This window comes from Biomphalaria glabrata, chromosome 6, assembly GCF_947242115.1.
Source record: "Biomphalaria glabrata chromosome 6, xgBioGlab47.1, whole genome shotgun sequence".
Lineage (NCBI taxonomy): Eukaryota > Metazoa > Mollusca > Gastropoda > Planorbidae > Biomphalaria > Biomphalaria glabrata.
This window is the reverse complement of record NC_074716.1, coordinates 49,139,485-49,157,270: the sequence shown is the minus strand read 5'-3', so window position 1 is coordinate 49,157,270 and position 17,786 is coordinate 49,139,485. Positions and strand designations below refer to the sequence as shown.

Below are 17,786 nucleotides of genomic sequence, written 5' to 3'. Positions count from 1 at the left end.
GGACAACTCGCGACTGGCACAAGAAAAACTGGTCGCCCCCACCTCCGTTACATAGATGTAATAAAACGGGACCTCAAATCAGTGAACATCAATACTGACAATTAGGAAGACATAGCTCTAAACCGCAACAGATGGAGAGAGACTGTGACAAAGAAACCTATGGACAGTAAAAGTACATGGGTCTCAGCTCAGGAAGAAAAACGTACAATCCGAAAAATGGCCAGCCCCTCTACCACCGAAGTAAAAGCCACCTTAACCTGCGCTATTTGTGGACGGGAGTGTCTCTCCAAAATAGGGCTCCACAGCCACATGAGGAAGTGTGCTCTGAGATGAACCATAGTCGTTCTACGACTGAAGGAGGCCAAAGTATATATAAATCAAAACCGTTTGCCCAATCTTAATGAAACTTGGCATGAACGTTCGTTATATATTAGCCGTGATCTTAGGATATGTAAAGTTGCCCTACCACAAAAGAGTTTACTAGATTTAGATCAATCAGGCATCTTGAAATTGATTTTAATTACAGACATAACAAAGATTATTTTATTACATAACAAAACAACAAAATAGAACGAAAAAACCGGAGTAAAGCCGGGTAAAAAAAACAACTAGTGCATATAAATATATGAGACCAAAACCAGGCATTCGTTATATCCGCTTTGTCTCTATCGCTAGTTCTGCTTATGAAACACTCTTGAGTATTGATCAGTTCTTGAGCCAAGCACCCCACTCACCTCCATAAACAGTTCCTTCTTACTCTGACCTCTTTTTCGAATACTTTTTCTTCCACTTTTGTCTCAAGGTCCATGTTTGTAAAAAAAAAAAAAAAAAAGACCCCCTCAGATAGGATCCTCTTAAGTCTTTAGCGCCGTAAGGAACTTCACTCGGGATGGAACCGAAAGCTTTAACCGCACTGAGTTGTCCGTGACTTCAGAGAACAAGAGAGCATCGCTGGAAAAGTGGGGTGGGGGGGGGGGAGAGGAAAGGGGAACAAGGATAAGGAGCGTATGTGTGTAGGGGGAATAAGGAGGAGGAATATCTGTGTGTAGAGGGAATGTTGGATAGTTTGTTTTTTCAAGAAGAGTCTATAAGCTGGCCTTACAAATTTGAGTAAAGAAAAAAAAAAGTTTCCCTTTCAGACCTTGAGATCTATAGGGCAGATGATGTAAAGGTCATCTGTTTCTGTGGCCCACTGTTAACGAGGGTGTCATGTGCCTAGCACAACGACCAACCACCTTTACATTTCCCCAACTAATATATACAAATCAAATAAGAACATAAAACTAAAATGCTATTTAACATTGTTTAGGCCAATCATAGAATATGCAGCCTCTGTTTGGGAACCTCGACTCAGGAAAACATTAAGAAACTGGAACAGACACAAAATAGAGCAGTGAGATTATTAACAAACGAATATTTATATTTGATTAGAGTAACACCTTTAGTAAAATCACTAAATTTAGAAAGCTTTCAGGAGAGAAGACTTAAAAGTAAAGTAGCAATTATACATAAAACACTGAACCATAATCTTCAAAGACAAACAAACAAAAAATACTCAGAAAGACTCAAAGATAACGTAATCTTCCACGTTCCATATGCTAGGACAAATTTGTAAAAAAAATTACTCCTTCTTCCCTAGTGCTATTAGAGCATGGAATGGGTTGCCTGAGCTAGCCAGGAAAACCAGTAACTTGGCAGAATTTAGATTATTGGTTAATATGTATGACTAGATGCATGACGCGTAGGACGTAATCATCTTCTTTTTTGAAGTAACGTCTGTATTATATAAAATAAGAATATGTCAGGTACTCATTAGCGCAGCGTGGACTCAGAGGCGTCCAAAGATCCCGAAATTAAAAAATCCCAAATCTTCCCCAGGATTCGAACTCAGGATCTCCGCACCTCTATGTTTTGCGTAAAGGACATTATTTTTAAATTTATCATCATCATCATCATCATCAAACTCCATTAGAGTGAGGGCTTGAGAGGCTCAAATCCTCTCTTGCAAAAGCCCTGGACAGAAACCCTGCTGTCTTGCGTAGTGCATGAATGTCGCCATACAGGTCGAGAATTTTGGGTTTCCCAGACCTGTCGAGACGGAGATCAGCAAGTCTGGGGTAGTCAAACAGAATATGAGGCACGGTTTCCTCTTCTTCCCCGCAGCGAGGGCACCGTGAATCGAAATTTGGCCATAGCCGCGAGAAATATGAGCCAACAGGACAGTGGCCTGTCCTGCACTGTGCTATAATAGCTTGCTCAGGCCTGGACAGCCTCCACCACGGGGAAGTGCGGTCAGGGCGCCTCATGCGCTCCCAGACTCCACGGGCTTTTTGGGACTTGTCCCAGCACTCAAACCACTTTTCCATTTCTGTTTTTTGTATTATAGCCAGGGCTTGATGAAAGCTTACAGCCTGATCAGTGGGTGGAATTTGCCCTCCCTGGTGGGCCAAAGAGTCTGCGATTGTGTTGTGTTTTTAAATGTATGAACTGTATTGCTGTATAAGCAGTGGCGTTGCTAGGTTCCCGTGGGCTTGGGTTCAGCAATACGCCTTATCTGAGTGTGACTGAACCAAAATTGAGCAAATACTGTCTCTAATGAGAGAGTACATATCCAAGAAAACAGGTCATACTACAGATAACATTTAAAGTGCGCATGCTCCCCGCGGGTAAACAAACTTTGGGTCATTTGAAAAGTCAATGTCATTGGTCAACCTTGTCACTTTCTAGAATTTTAGGTCACATGCTGAATCTTTAGACACTCTGAATGCGCATTATTTGTTATTATAAGTCTAGGAACCTGAATACTTCCCACAGTGCAATTGTCCTTGCTGAAAGTTTGACATTGACTTTTAACATTTTTGAAGACACTTTTTTAAGAAGTTAATGTTTATCCTAATCAGTATGGACTTACACATTTTTTTCATTACATTGAATAGTTGGAAGAGTCTTAGTCTCATTGCGGGTGTGGTCTGCGCTATGCAACTTAATGGATTAATAAATTAATTTTGAAAGATTTTACGTGCAATGGGATTAATTATTATTATAGCTTTTATATAGCGCTACTTTCATGCTTATAGCATGCTCAGAGCGCTTTGGTCCAATCTCATTTGTTGACCAGTATGGAAGGTGGTATCTAGGAGTCGGGTGTCGAACCTTGAGCCCCCTTCTAGGTAGCCAAGACAAGCGCAACTTGGCCTCTCGACCACTCTCCCAACGTTACTTTTTAAAAATGTATTAAGATTAGACCTTCATTTACAATAACACACAAGACAGACAGGTTAAGGCATCCACGTCCAGACCATATCATACTGTGGAGCAGTCAAGGTTATTGAGAAATAGTATATAGTTCAGGATCATTTACACTGTTCATTATATATATATATATACGCTGAAGTTCAATTATAAAGTCATAGTCGCTTATAGAGAAGCATAAGCGCGGGGTCAAAACAAGATCAGTTTTTCATGTTCATTACAAAGAGCGAAGATCCAAAATTGTTCCTAGTTCATGATTTGTTGGTGCGTTTACCAGTTGACAGGTCAGCTTGAAGTCCTATTGTTCTGATGTTTTTATGTCGTACACTATATACTTAAATCCCGTATGGGAGACGAACGTATGCCAAAGGCAGTCTTTATTGGTGAGCTAAAAGGTGGTCGACGTAACAGGGGTGCCCCATGGAAACGCTTCAAAGACCAACTTAGGCGTCAACTTTCCTTGGCTGACATAGAAGAGAGCACCTGGCTGCATGCGGCATCGGAACGAGACAGCTGGAGGTCACTCACGAAGGCCGCGGGATACACATTTGAGACCAAAAGAAAATCTGCTGCTGATGACAAACGCAAACGACGAAAAAAAAATCTAAATCGACCACCTGCGGACAATGGTTATGCTTGCCTTGGGTGTGGCAAAATATGTAGGTCACAGCTGGGGCTGCGCAGCCACGGGAAATACTGTATTCCTCACTAATCTTCGGACTCGAAGACAAGCCTTATTATATACTTAAAACTGGGCTAATCAACAATGTTCCTGGACATCACTCAGTCAATCTCCCGTTGCTGATAAGACGTGAGTTCGGCGTCATTGTATACAGGTCCAAAGGAACTTGATTAGTCTGACCCTTTCTCCTCATTCCCATCGGAGAAGCCTCCACAAGTGGGCAGAACTGCACCGGATTCCAGACGTTAACCTGTGACCAAACTAAAATTGAAGCCAAACAGCATTGCAGTAAGCTCATGAGTAATTTAATTAGACTAGATATAAGTAGATTATGACTACAAGCAGGTCTGGTCTGGCGATAATTCTATCTTTTCTTGTTTCTGGTAACTGTTTCTTTGTACCACCAAGCGGGCTAATCCACGCATAAACATTGTTCTGTGCATCACTCAGTCATTAAGTCCCACGCCATTGTATACATGTTAAAAAAAACTCAAAAGGAACCTTATTACCATGACCGCTTTTTTCCCAAATCACTAGTAGAGAAGCCTCCACAAGTTGACAGACCGGTACCGGTTTCCAGATCTTTATCTTGTTATCAACCCAGAATTGAGGCGAACAACATAGCAGTGAGCTCATGAGGAATCTAGAAGACTAGATATAAACTTAGATTTATGCTTTTTTTTTTTTTTATGCTTTTTTTTTTTTTTTTTTTCTAAAAAGGAAACCTCAGAATTTGCGCTATTCAGTTTTAGCTTTATCATCATAGGAATCCTTGGGCCTTAGGCCTCTTTTCTTTGCCTCTTTTTTGGGCTTTATGTGCCTCTTTTATGGGCCATCTTGCCTCTTTTGTGGGCTTTTTTTTTTTTTTTAATGTTTTTATTTGTAAGTTACCATAATTCACAAGTATTAAATCATAAACAATTGAAAAGTGATTAACCTAAAAATATAATAACAGTAATAGAAATATTATTTAATATCAAAGACGTACTACCTAACCAATGAACCCCCTAAAGACAGAAAAATGATACAAGTATATCTGGCCTGGCGAAGTACTGCATTTTGACATTATAGGAACAAATTTTACTGTCTAATTATACTATTATTTCATGTTTTTAACATGGTGAATATATACAGTAATATTACAGAACGAAATAACAATTAAACAAAAGCTAAAAATAGCTCATCTCATAGAGCACTTTATTCAGATCTACATCGATTTTTGTTATTTTGCTGGGACACTGGAAATACAATGTCAAAACAAGAAAAGGTCATCTGTTTCTGTTACTGTTAACGAGGGTGTCATGAGGCCAGCACAACGACCAGCCGCCTTTACTTTTCCCCAACTAATGCAGGTACCCTTTAAAGCTGGGTGGACTCAGAGGCGCCCAAAGATCCCGAAATTAAAAATCCCAGTCTTCACCAGGATTCAAAACCGGGACCTCCGGTTCGGAAGCCAAGAGCGTTACCCCTCTTCCATAACGCCCTTTTTTTTTTTGACAACGTAAAGTGTAACAAAATATATTTTTTTCAATATGTGTAAATTTGGTTCAACCCGGCTATCGAACCCGTGATTTCGACACTGTCATGTGTATTCATCAATTCTGCCAGCTGGACTTCATTTATTGATGTAATCTTTCTATGGACTTATAGTTACATGTATGAACTTGTAGATTTAGAACTCTTAAGATCTAGTCTAGATCATAGTCCACTTTTAATCACAACAAATTTCCGTAAGGATCAATAAAGCAGTCTTAGTCTTAGTCTTAGTCTTTTAGATCTAGAAAATTCAATCTAGACGTACTATTTATTAGATTTACGTAAAACAAATATTAGTAAAGCTTAGATATTCTTTGTGTAAAATTAAAACAACTTTAAATTTACTGTTATCGTGTAGTCTCGAACACAGTAGGGCCAAGCCAAATTTAAATTAAATTATTAGTTACTTTGAAAAATTATATCGATCAAACTAGAGTTTTTCCCCTTGTGGTCAACGAACTAGTAATACATTTCTCAGCGACATACATCAAGTGTTAAATTTCAAGGTAAATCGTTAGAGCTGTATTTTGTGATCAGCTGTCCAGGTTCCTGGATCAAAGCTCGTGTATCCAGGTTCCATGAAGGAGTGACTTGAAAAGAGATATTGTAATAATAAATATACGATACTTTAAGCACAATAATGTACTGCTTTTAAGTATCTTTATTCTTATAGTCTAAACATTTTTCTCTTTCATAAAACAAATAAAACATTCCGGCGGGCTGCATGTGGCCCACGGGTCGTAATTTGACCACCCCTGCTCTACATCGTACAAGATCCTATATTTGTTAACAAATCCATGACTTGACATTTATTCATGTTTTATTTATTTATTTTTTTTTATTTCTTAATAGATTGACAATGGAGGTAACTGAGGAGCAGGCGTCACAAGACAGGTTCTGGGACTGTAACACAAGCACCCCGATGCACAATTGCACGGAACGTTTGCTGGAGTACCCCACGCCAGAGGCTATCGCCGTTCCGTGCGTCTTCGCTGTCATCCTGGTCGTCGGCCTGATTGGAAATCTGCTGCTCATTTTGTCGTTCGCGCAGCACAAGTCTTTAACCACGACGCATAACATGTTGGTGGTCAACCTGGCCTCCGGCGACTTCATCTTCCTGATCGTCTCCCTCCCTTTCAACTCGATTTGGTACACGCTCTCCTACTGGCCCTTCGGTCTGGTGCTGTGCAAGTTGAGCTTCTTCGCGGAGAGCCTGGCCACCACTGTCGTGGTCGCGACGCTGTCGGTGCTAAGCGTGGAGAGGTGTCTGATAGTCATGGGGAAAAAGCTGTGGCGTCATCAGCGAAGGGAGCCCATCCTCTTGACGTTGGGCATATGGGCTTTGGCCATTGCCGTCTCCATGCCGACGCTCCTGTCCGCCACGATCAGCTCCACGACGTCCAGCGAGAAGTACGTCAAGCAGGTGTGCAGCATCTACGACACCAAGTGGGGGATGCTCTACGTGAAAATCCACGTCGGACTTCGATTCGTCATCTTGTTTTGTCTCCCTTTGCTGGTCATCGCCGTGGCCTACTCAGTTATAGCAGTACACCTGCTTCTCAGAGCGTTTCCGTTATCAGACAGAAGGCGCCTGGCGGGTAATCAAAACTCCAAATACCAAAACTCCATTAAGTCTGAACTAAAAGGGCAAGACCCGAATAGCCCCAAAAAGCAACAAGAGGTGAATCATAAGCCAGAGGAGGACATTACCACTGGAAACGGTATAGAAGACAACACCGCAAAGTCCAAAGAATGTCTTATTGATCCCAAAAGCAAGGTTGGAACTCGAAACCACACAAGCACGGAAAAGAGTACTATCGATCGTAAACCGTCATCGGAAATCAGCCAGTCCACTCAAGTGTGCCCCAACAGCTTCGTCTACACAGGACCTATTCCCACAATGGATGTACCGTACCAGCGTAAAACGATCGCAAGCGACACGACGGGAAAACCTGAAGATACAAATAACACACTGTCCCCGACGGCCTCTCCCAAGCTATCGAAAGAGACGACCCCTCTGACGACAGAGGTGAGGCTAGTGGGGACCAAGTTCGCCCAGCCCGGTCGTCCGCAGTCAATGGTCAACAAACGACGCCGACTGGCCCTGACAGTTCTCATGCTCATTCTGGCGTTCGCTCTTTGCTGGACCCCAAGGCACGCATACTTCCTCTGGTACTTCCTTCACCCCAACGGATCTTACAACAGTTTCTGGCACATCTTCCAGATAGTTGCGTTCTGTCTCTCCTTCTCCAACTCAGCGGTCAACCCACTGGTCTTTTATATCCTAGACAACAAGTTTCGGTCATACGTCCACTCGTCCCTGTGCGCTATCTGCTGGAAATGCTGCAAGCGCGGCCAGGCCCCGGGCACAGAGGCTATCATTACGCTTGGGGAGCGAGACTACAACGCCACTGTGGCGCCCACCAAATCGAAAGAGAGCGTAACGCAGCTTTAATAGAGAAAAAAAAAAAGCGACTTTAGGGACAATAAACTTTTGCGGTCACACACCGGTATAAGTGGGATCAATACGTCCGAAACAAATCACTATGCTAACAAAAGCCATAGATAAAAATCATTTGTGCAAATCGGACAAAGCTCAATAGACCGGATACTGACTTTTATTGATCGCCTGGAACTAATCACTGTAGAAATCGAATCGATTTCAGACTTTCTGCTATCAGTCAAGTTTTTCGAAGTGCTCTCCCCTAGCATAAAGATAGCTATTGAAAAAAAAAAGTTATTTTTAGCTCACGACAGAATTCAACCATCATAAAACTAGCAGACCTACTGACAACTGCAATACACAAACTAAAGCCAAAAGTTTTATTAAATCTAGCTTGTTCTGATTACTTGAGCAACCCAACACCTTCAACTTTACAAATACTCTACTTTACAAATACAGTTATTTAGCAGTAATATCGTTGTTCAAATACTGTACAGCTTCTTTGTAAAAACGATGGGACTATTTGTGTTACCGACTACTTTTTTGATGTATATATCATGCGTTACATACTTCATTCTATTAATATACAAACTCTTAAAACTTTCTTTTGAGTTGAATCAAATATGGTATAAGCTTATATGGAAATGTTAAGGAACGAAGGAGTATCTGCAGCATTCATTATGATATTAACTTTAAAAAGTTGAACTATCGAGGGGGCGTTGCGTACAATTTTAATCCAAATCGGAGCTTAAATTTGCCGTTGTGGAACGCCATCACTTAAACCAGCTACAGCTAGATGGATTTTAGGCGGTCTCTTTGTGAACAGCGCCACCTAGAGGCATCTTAGGCTGTACCTTTGTGAACAGCGCCACCTAGAGGCATTTTAGGCTGTACCTTTGTGAACAGCGCCACCTAGAGGCATTTTAGGCTGTACCTTTGTGAACAGCGCCACCTAGAGGCATCTTAGGCTGTACCTTTGTGAACAGCGCCACCTAGAGGCATCTTAGGCTGTACCTTTGTGAACAGCGCCACCTAGAGGCATCTTAGGCTGTACCTTTGTGAACAGCGCCACCTAGAGGCATTTTAGGCTGTACCTTTGTGAACAGCGCCACCTAGAGGCATTTTAGGCTGTACCTTTGTGAACAGCGCCACCTAGAGGCATCTTAGGCTGTACCTTTGTGAACAGCGCCACCTAGAGGCATCTTAGGCTGTACCTTTGTGAACAGCGCCACCTAGAGGCATCTTAGGCTGTACCTTTGTGAACAGCGCCACCTAGAGGCATTTTAGGCTTTACCTTTGTGAACAGCGCCACCTAGAGGCATTTTAGGCTGTACCTTTGTGAACAGCGCCACCTAGAGGCATTTTAGGCGGTCTCTTTGTGAACAACACCACCTAGAGGCATCTTAGGCTGTACCTTTGTGAACAGCGCCACCTAATAACATTTTAGGTCGTTTCAGAGTGAACAGCGCCACCTAGAAGCATTATAGGTCGTCTCATTATGAACAGGGTCAACTTGAGGCATTTTAGGCCGTACCATTGTGAACAGCGCCACCTAGAGGCATTATAGGTCGTCTCATTATGAACAGCGCCACCTACTTGTGTTTAACCAAGGACAACTTCAACAAAATTTCATTTAACGTGCTGATACTAATGATCCTAGAAGCAATATTTACAATATGTTTTCATTTGTTATGTATACCATGTTCGGTCAACCCGCAACCCCATGGGATAGACATACGGATATTAAAAGGCTTAAGATACATTTCAAGCGAGGGAAATAATTCTAACCAAACTGTGGTTATCTTTCATGGAAGATGGCATTTAAGTCCTTTCGTGTTCATAAGATTGATATCTTCAGTAATAATCGTTATAGACAGGGCAAGGGTCCCTAACCCCGAACACTTTCATTAACCTATTATAAAATTATAATCAATTTAATAATTAATTTTATGATTTGTTTTGTTCCATTTAGCTTCCATGTAATGGAGAATGTAAGAGCGCCCTCTAGGGACTAGCTCGCTTGCGTTAGCCAGTATCCATTAGCCAAGGTGGTGTCATGATGTCCAGAGATGAGAGGTAATTTTGTTAGGGCAATGTGCCCAATTATTGTTTGACACAGCACGGGCTTCAATTGTAAGCAGACATTATAATGCTCAGTTCAGAATGTGTGTAAAATGTTTTCAAATATTTTGGGATGTTTCTTCAGATTTAAAGATAATTACATCTTAGCCCAAACCTCTTGAAGGACGACAGGGGAGAGGGCAGGGTTTGAACCCGGGGCCACTGAGACCGTCGAACGACAGTCCAGAGCGCGTACTCCACGACCTGGCAGCGTAAATTGTATCTAGGTTTCATAATGTACGCTTATGTGGAAATTACGAATTTTCAAAACCCAAACTCTAACAGTAAACCATAATATAAAATATACAATACATTAAATCAACAACATGTGAAGCCTTGATTACCATTAAGGAAAGAAAAGCGCTCGCAAGGGGACAAAGAAAACGCTTCAGGGACACCATAAAAGCTTTTATGAAAGCCTTAAGCATTGACCCAGCCACCTGGGAAACAGAAGCACATGACAGAGCATCATGTACCAAAACTTCATAATCTTCCCAAACTTCTAAAACAGACCGGAAGCTGGTTGCTTATCATTCTCCCAATTTTTAACAACCCAGCCTTTAACAAACGAGCCACATATTTGAAATTCTCTGCAAAGTTTGCGTGAAGAATGATCAACTACATACAGTTTATCAATGAATGCCTTAAATCTGTTGATCCCTGAAAGCGTGCCCTGGGTTGATCCCTGAAAGCGTGCCCGGGGTTTTTCCCTGAAAGCGTGCCGGGGTTGATCCTTGAAAGCGTGCCAGGGGTTGCTCCCTGAAAACATGCCCGGGGTTGATCCCTAAAATTTGTTTTATGACATCACCAAAGGAGAGTTCCAGTCCGTGATTTGCACAAGGCCAAACCATAACCGGTGGAAACTTTTCTTGTAGCAATGTCTTGACGCCACTTCCCACCATCACATCCAAGAGAAGCTAACTTCCTTCTTAAGAAGTCTTCTGCAATAGAAATGAAGGCAGTGAGTCAAGAAGCGAAAATTCCTTTTTATAATATAAAAAATATTAATAATAAACGTTAATATACAAGAAAGGTAATACTTTTCCCCCCACATTGAAAAAAGAGCCCGTACGACGTACCTGTGCGTACCGTCACAAAAAAGAGAGTAAAAAGAATTCTAAAGAATGTTTACCTATTAATTCTTTCCCTTTCTACTCAAGGCACTGACTGTGTTGATAACTTTAAAGCTTTGATACGAAAGCACTATTCTAAATTCTACAAAATAGACACTTTATTTTTCTATTTTTTTTTTATAGGTTGGACACATGAAGAAAGCTGCTCAAGACAGTTGTAGACAGTTGAAGACAGTTAAAGGCAGTTGGATGATCAACAAACGTCATTTCTGAATTTATGTGTTATTTTTTTGGTTTCAATATTATTTTGTGACCATTTTTTTTCTCGTTCATATGTCATGGAGCAGACGTAAAATCTCTCAGCGAAGTTGCCAACCTCGTTTTCAGAATGTCACATGATAAGCGCGTGACGCCGCTACATGCTGGCTACAACAATATGTTATAGTGATAGTTTTTGTCAGCATTATTTCATACGGAACCAGGCTGGCCAGATTTACTGCAGTTCAGAGAGTCAGTGCTAGATCCTCTTATAGAAAACACAAGTTAAGGATGGGTCATCCCCCCATGAAGATGGTTCCATAGATATCTACAACCATTTTGAAGAATACGCTTTTAAAAAATAACCTAATGTTGATTACAAGGGGGCCCCTTAACGTCAATAGCTTAGGGCCTTATCACGTCTAAATCCTGTCTCACAGACAATGTATCCGCACAGGGCCTCACTTTAAATGAAGGTCCACCGACAAATTAAAATGTAAAAATATTGTTTAATGTATATACTTTAAAAACATAAAATATAAAAAAGAAGGACAAATATATTCAAAAGTACATGTACCTATTACGCGTCATTCACCTTTGTATTAATTAGCGCTATCTTGTTAAAGTCAGAGTCGGCCATCCACTACTAGATTGTCAAATCCAGCTCTGGTCATAAATGTATTAACCTATCGTTTGTCCATACAAAATTCATTGTAAACATTTATATATAGTCAAATACGGTTAATCGGAGAAGCCGGATATTGGGGCCTGGTCAATGGCATTACTGTGTGGTATAAATTACCAGAGCAGACAGCATAATATCAATCGTTTTGTGTTTTCCATGTGGTTAAGAACATTATTAATGTATATTTGTAATTATATTTTGTTACCTTTTGTTATATATTGTTACATGCCTCTATTGTTGATGTGAAAATTAATACGTTTGTCAGGACAACTCAATGATAATTTTTTAGTCTTAAAAATGGTTTATATACAGCCGTTTCATTATATAATTTGTTGTAATGCGCATAATCAATACCTTACCTTTACCTATCCCTTAGTCTGTTGGACCGTTGGGGCACCAGGCAAGATTTGTCGACCGTCTTTCTCCATTCCTCCCTTTTTTTTTGCCTTGTTTAGAACCTCTCTCAACGGCAGGCCCGTCCATTCTTTAATGTTGTCCTCCCATCGCTTTTTCTGTCTGCCTCTTCTTCTTTTCCTGGCACTGTTCCCTGAAGGAAGGTCTTTGCGAGCCCCGTTGATCTTGTAATGTGGCCAAAGGTTTTAAGCTTTCGTCTTTTTACAATAGTTAGCAGGTCGTCATGGGCTCCGATCGCTACAGTAACCCTGTCTCTAATCTCTTGGTTTGTGATGCGGTCTTTGAATGTAATGCCTAGGATCCTTCTGTAGCATCTCAATTCCATTGAAAGGATCCTCCTCTCAAGCTCTGCATTCAACGTCCACGACTCGCAATCATATAAAAATGTGGCCATGACCAGAGAGCGCATCAGTCTGATTTTGGTGCCGAGGGCTAAGCCCTTATCTTTCCATATTATTTTAAGTTTTGAAAGGGCTGCTGTGGACTGTGCTATTTGGGCCAATAGTTCGGGTTTTGTCCCCTCACCTGAGACAATTGCTCCGAGGTATTTGAAGCTGTTAACACTAGTTAGCTTTTCACCTCCAATACTGATGCCTCTTTTAAAGCCCTGATGGCTATTGGTCATAATTTGAGTTTTTTCGGCATTTATTTGCATGCCATATGCTGCGGAAGTCTTGTCAATGCGCATCACCAGGTCAGCTAGTTCTTCTTCTGTCCCTGCTAGGCCATCAATATCATCTGCGAAGCGCAAGTTAGTAATTCTTCTTCCTCCAATGCTAACAGTACCTTCATAGCCCTCGAGGGCATCTTCCATTATCCTTTCAAGGAAGATATTGAAGAGTGTTGGTGACAGTAGGCAGCCTTGTCTTACTCGAGTATGGCACGGAGCACTCTGGGCGACAATGGAAAAGTACAACATTAATAAAAACATAATCAAAGTTATCCAGAACCTCTACAAGGATGCCACCAGTGCGGTGTACTTCAACAATAATATTGGGGACTGGTTCAAAACCACAGTTGGAGTAATCAATACACGTAACGCTCAACCCTGAGGAAAAATCAGCAGCCGGAAATTGTAGGCAGTTTGCAGCACACAGTACTACACCATGTCAGAACCTGCGACGCTAATGACCCCCCCCCCCCCCAAAAAAAAAAATAAAATAAATCGGGTATTTTCCGTTTATTTGGACACATCGGCTGCGTGGTAAAAGGGGGTGGGGAGGGGGCTGCTTTGTTGGTGACCTCGTGCCAACTATCCCAGGCTTTTTATTCTTTTAAGGAAGGGGGGATAAATCAGCCATTATTTATGAATGTATTTCTTCTCATTTTTCTATATTCGATATCGTTTTTTTTTTCTAAATCTTAAATAAGACTAAAGGGCAACCATTATGTAATGTACAAATACCGAAGTGCAGACAATCTCTGTAACCAACACTCATAGGTACAGGCTGATCTTGTCCGAGCCCTTTGCAGTTTAGAATCTAACTAAAGATTCTAATCTGATCTGTGTGGCTTGTTTCAATTTTCACCAGATATGTTTTACATCACGTGACTTTCTCTGACTTTTCCAAATGTTTAACTATCTTTTCAATCGTTTTGAATAGTGCACACCTTTTCAGACACAGTGTTTAATTTACTAGACGGAGTACAGCAAGAAGTGTTATCTTTTGTCGCGAATGGAATATATCTGAGGATTAAAGCCTCTTGAGCCTCTGCTAACATTAGGCGTAAACCTCAAACGGCACAGAGTGTTCACTTCTGTGAGTGTCTGCCGAGGTTCGAACCCTTCTGAATCCCTTGACCAGATAGAAGGATTTTACTCACAGGCCAGGATAATGTAAAGGCCAGGAATGTAAGATGTCTCCTCACCGACTTCTCCGATAAGCATTTAATAGCATTCGTTGTTTGGGTTCACGACCCCTTGAGCCCTACTTGGGTTTTTCCATCCCAGCGAGGCTGGATGCAGATCTCCTCCCCGTGTTCTTACCTGAATCGTTGTAAAAGATCAGTCATCGTGAGCGTGCGGCCCCTGTCAAGAAACGGCTTGACGGACGGGACGATCTTGTGTAGCCTATCTTTCCTTTTCACCAGGTGGAATGTCTGTCAGAGCATGCTGTGCTGTTGGAGCCCACCTGAAGACCCGGTTTCATCCCAGTTAGCTTGTCTGCGTTACGTGTAGCTTGATCTGGATCTGTTCTCTTATTAACTCTTTCAGCCTGTTGCTAAAATAGCAATGGATGCGGGCAAAAATGGCTACCAGTTTTTGTTTACAATAGGGTTATAAAAATATTTTTTATCTCATAAACGGTAAATCACAGATAAATAAAGTTATATATCAAATTAAAGCAAAGATCTTCACCAACACAACTCTTTTAATCTTTTTGTAGTTTATTTAATTTGTATAGATGATTTTGCAGGTTGAATAGGATGGAAAAAAATAAAAGAGTAAAAAAATTTTTTTTTGTCTAGGTTTGTTATACATAATATATGTATAATATTGCTTGAAAAGAGTATATTTTGTACTCATTTTAAAGTAAATTCATTTTGATAAACATAAATCAAGTTTTTTTTTCCTAATTTCTTGCTTATTTATTTTAATTTAATTTTTTTTCTAAATTGCATTAATTTTAATTAAACTACTTTTTTTTCCATATCTATTATAAAATAATTTTTTTTAATTTCTTTATTATTACAGTCACCATAAATTATATATTAAACTACATAGATATGCATAAGAATTCTTTTTTACCCTTTCTTTATTCTTTTAAATGTAAATAATTTGTAATTTCATGTCTTAGATCATAGTCAAATTTTTTTCGCAATTTTTTTTTCTTTGCAATAACATCAATATATACTCTTTATTTTTTTTGTATTGACCATTTTGACTAAATACTTTTCATTAATTAGAAAGAGGATTCATTTCTGAATAATTTGATATACAACACTTAAACATGCAGTGAAGATTATAAAACAGATATTACCTTAGACGCGTAGAGTTGTAAATCCAATTCGAAATCATTTTTGGCAAAAAACAATATCCAGTGAAATAGGAATAATATTTACATTTTACACACACACACACACATATATATACATTTATTTACATTACATAGATGCTACTGCCACTACTCGAAAGCTATATTTTTGCCAGATCCTCATGGTATAGACGAAAACAATGTTTCACACAGAGCCGAGGTTGCGACGGGCAACCCGAGCAAAAGAATCTAGTCCGCTTCCGTTGTGATTGACTCTTGCAATAGACACAAGGGCGATCATTCTCTTCATAATGAACAAGATGAGGCCCAGGTGCTATTTTGCTGTCAGCTTTAACAGTCTTCACTTTCACCTGTCTGGGAACATCACCCAGTGCAGTGGCAGCATCAACTAAACCATCAATTAAAGTTTCTTTAAATTTTTTTAAAGAAAGCTTTTTTGAAGGCTGGTCACATGTAACCTGTGTGGCATTATAAATGATGAGGGCATTAATCTGTGCAATTTCTAATATCCAGAAAAAGACTTTCTTCCACCATTTCATGCTTTTTCTAGAATGCACAGAATAATAAGAGAGCATTTGGTCTGCCCTGTCGCAACCATTCATCATCATATTGTAGTCGTGAACCATTTCTGGCTTCTCGACAACACTGCGCTTCTGTTGCACATTAATGATGCGATTGGTTGATTTTGTGGACACCATAATGCAAGGCTTTTTAGCTTTCTTATCCTGCCATGCCACACAAAGAGCATCTATACTGCCCACAGACTTGTAAAATTGAGTTTCTCTGTGACGCAGCTTTTGCTTCTTGAGCTCGGCAGGGAAATTTTTCCTAGCCAAGTTGACTGTCCCAGTATAATAAAATCTTTTCTGAGTTAGATATTCCAAGAGATCTGTTGATGTATAATATCTATCAGCAAAAATATGATGCCCACTTTGAAGTGGTTGTAGAAGGGTATCAAATATTTTGACTGCATGGCTGGTAATACTCTTTGATGAGTCTGAGTAAGTAGTGTCACTTCCATAATAAGTAATAAGATTTATTACATAACCTGTACTGCTATCACACAGGCCATAATTTTTTATGTGGTGCTTTTCAGGCTTACTAGGGTTGTACTGTAATGGTCCAAACCTGCCTTTAAATCCTATCACCATCTCATCAATAGCAACCTCCTCAAAAGGATAAAATGCCTTTTGAAAATTTGAACACATCATCTTTACGAAGGGTTCAACTTTATCCTTACCGACCGAGACCGCTTCACCTACATGCATCATGCTAAAGAACAAGAGTTCAAATCTAGCTCTTGTAAACATGGTATTAAACCATGGCTGATAATATATGTCTTTATTAGACCAAAAGTCCCTGACAGACTTTTTGTTTTGTAGACCTATCGAAATAAAAACTGCGAGAAACTTGTACATTTCTGCAACATTTGTGTCTGTCCAATTATTAAAAGTGGACCTGACAGTAGGAGGATTGTGTTTTTGAATCACAATTTTAGCATAATCATTAATGCTATCAACTAAAAAGGTCATGATACAACCATCTACTAGCCTGGTAAAAACATCAAATGGTGTAGAATCTCTTGTCAAATCTAACTCAGAATTGACTCCACTTTTAGAAGGCTGGGACATTCTAAATGTATTGGCAGTACTGACAGGACAATTGTCAGCAACCCTCTCCCATTGCCACCCATCATTATTACCACTAGTTCTAGGTCTAAAATCATCTGGTTCTGGAATTGTAGCAATAATACCAGTCCCATCATTGTTAGCTTCACTGCCACTATCACTGTCAGAATCTGAGTCAACCACAGTATCATCATGTCTAGCTCTTTTCTTCTTCACAATGTTATCATCTACACCATGATTTTCTGGCAAATATGTGGAATCATCTTCACTATCACTATCACTAGAACTTTCTAAAGCTAAAAACAATTGAGTAGCTTGTGCTACCGTCAATCTTTTAGGCCTACCACTAACACTACTGCATCCAGGCATAGCATCCATGTTTGTTTTTGTTTGCTAAGCAACACACTAATTAAAATAATATTAAAACAAAAAAACAATCCAGGTTATTGCATAAAGACGCTTAAAAAAGGAAGGTTTCGTTTCTTTTTACTATTTTTGTTTTTAGAAATAACTTTAAAAACTCTAACTACAAGAAACGGACTAATTTTAGAAGCCACCCCCCAAAAGCCAGTATACTGGCAAACCAGGCTATGAGGTATAGCTGTTTTGCCAGTATACTGGCAAAACAGGCTGAAAGAGTTAAGGCTTATGATGTTTACACTATATTGAAACAATTTTAATGTGTCGTTGGCCTATCT

The 17,786-nt window shown here is 40.0% G+C and overlaps 2 protein-coding genes across 3 annotated transcripts in view; one reads left to right on the top strand and one right to left on the bottom strand.

Moving 5' to 3' along the window:
* The window catches only part of LOC106056580 (neuropeptide CCHamide-1 receptor-like), a 122,452-nt gene extending 107,783 nt beyond the window's left edge, over nt 1–14,669 (top strand). For both annotated transcript variants that reach the window (XM_056033077.1, XM_056033076.1), the window contains exons 3-4: nt 6,323–9,989; nt 11,291–14,669. In XM_056033077.1, coding sequence (XP_055889052.1) covers nt 6,330–7,925 — 1,596 coding nt within the window. In that variant the 5' untranslated portion in view covers nt 6,323–6,329 and the 3' untranslated portion in view covers nt 7,926–9,989; nt 11,291–14,669. The remainder of the gene's footprint in view (nt 1–6,322; nt 9,990–11,290) is intronic.
* A 931-nt stretch (nt 14,670–15,600) lies between these two features.
* LOC129926887 (piggyBac transposable element-derived protein 4-like) lies at nt 15,601–17,466 on the bottom strand. The gene has a single exon (XM_056033362.1). The coding sequence runs from the start codon at nt 17,464–17,466 to the stop codon at nt 15,601–15,603; it is 1,866 nt and encodes a 621-aa protein (XP_055889337.1).
* Between the last annotated feature and the right edge of the window lie 320 nt (nt 17,467–17,786).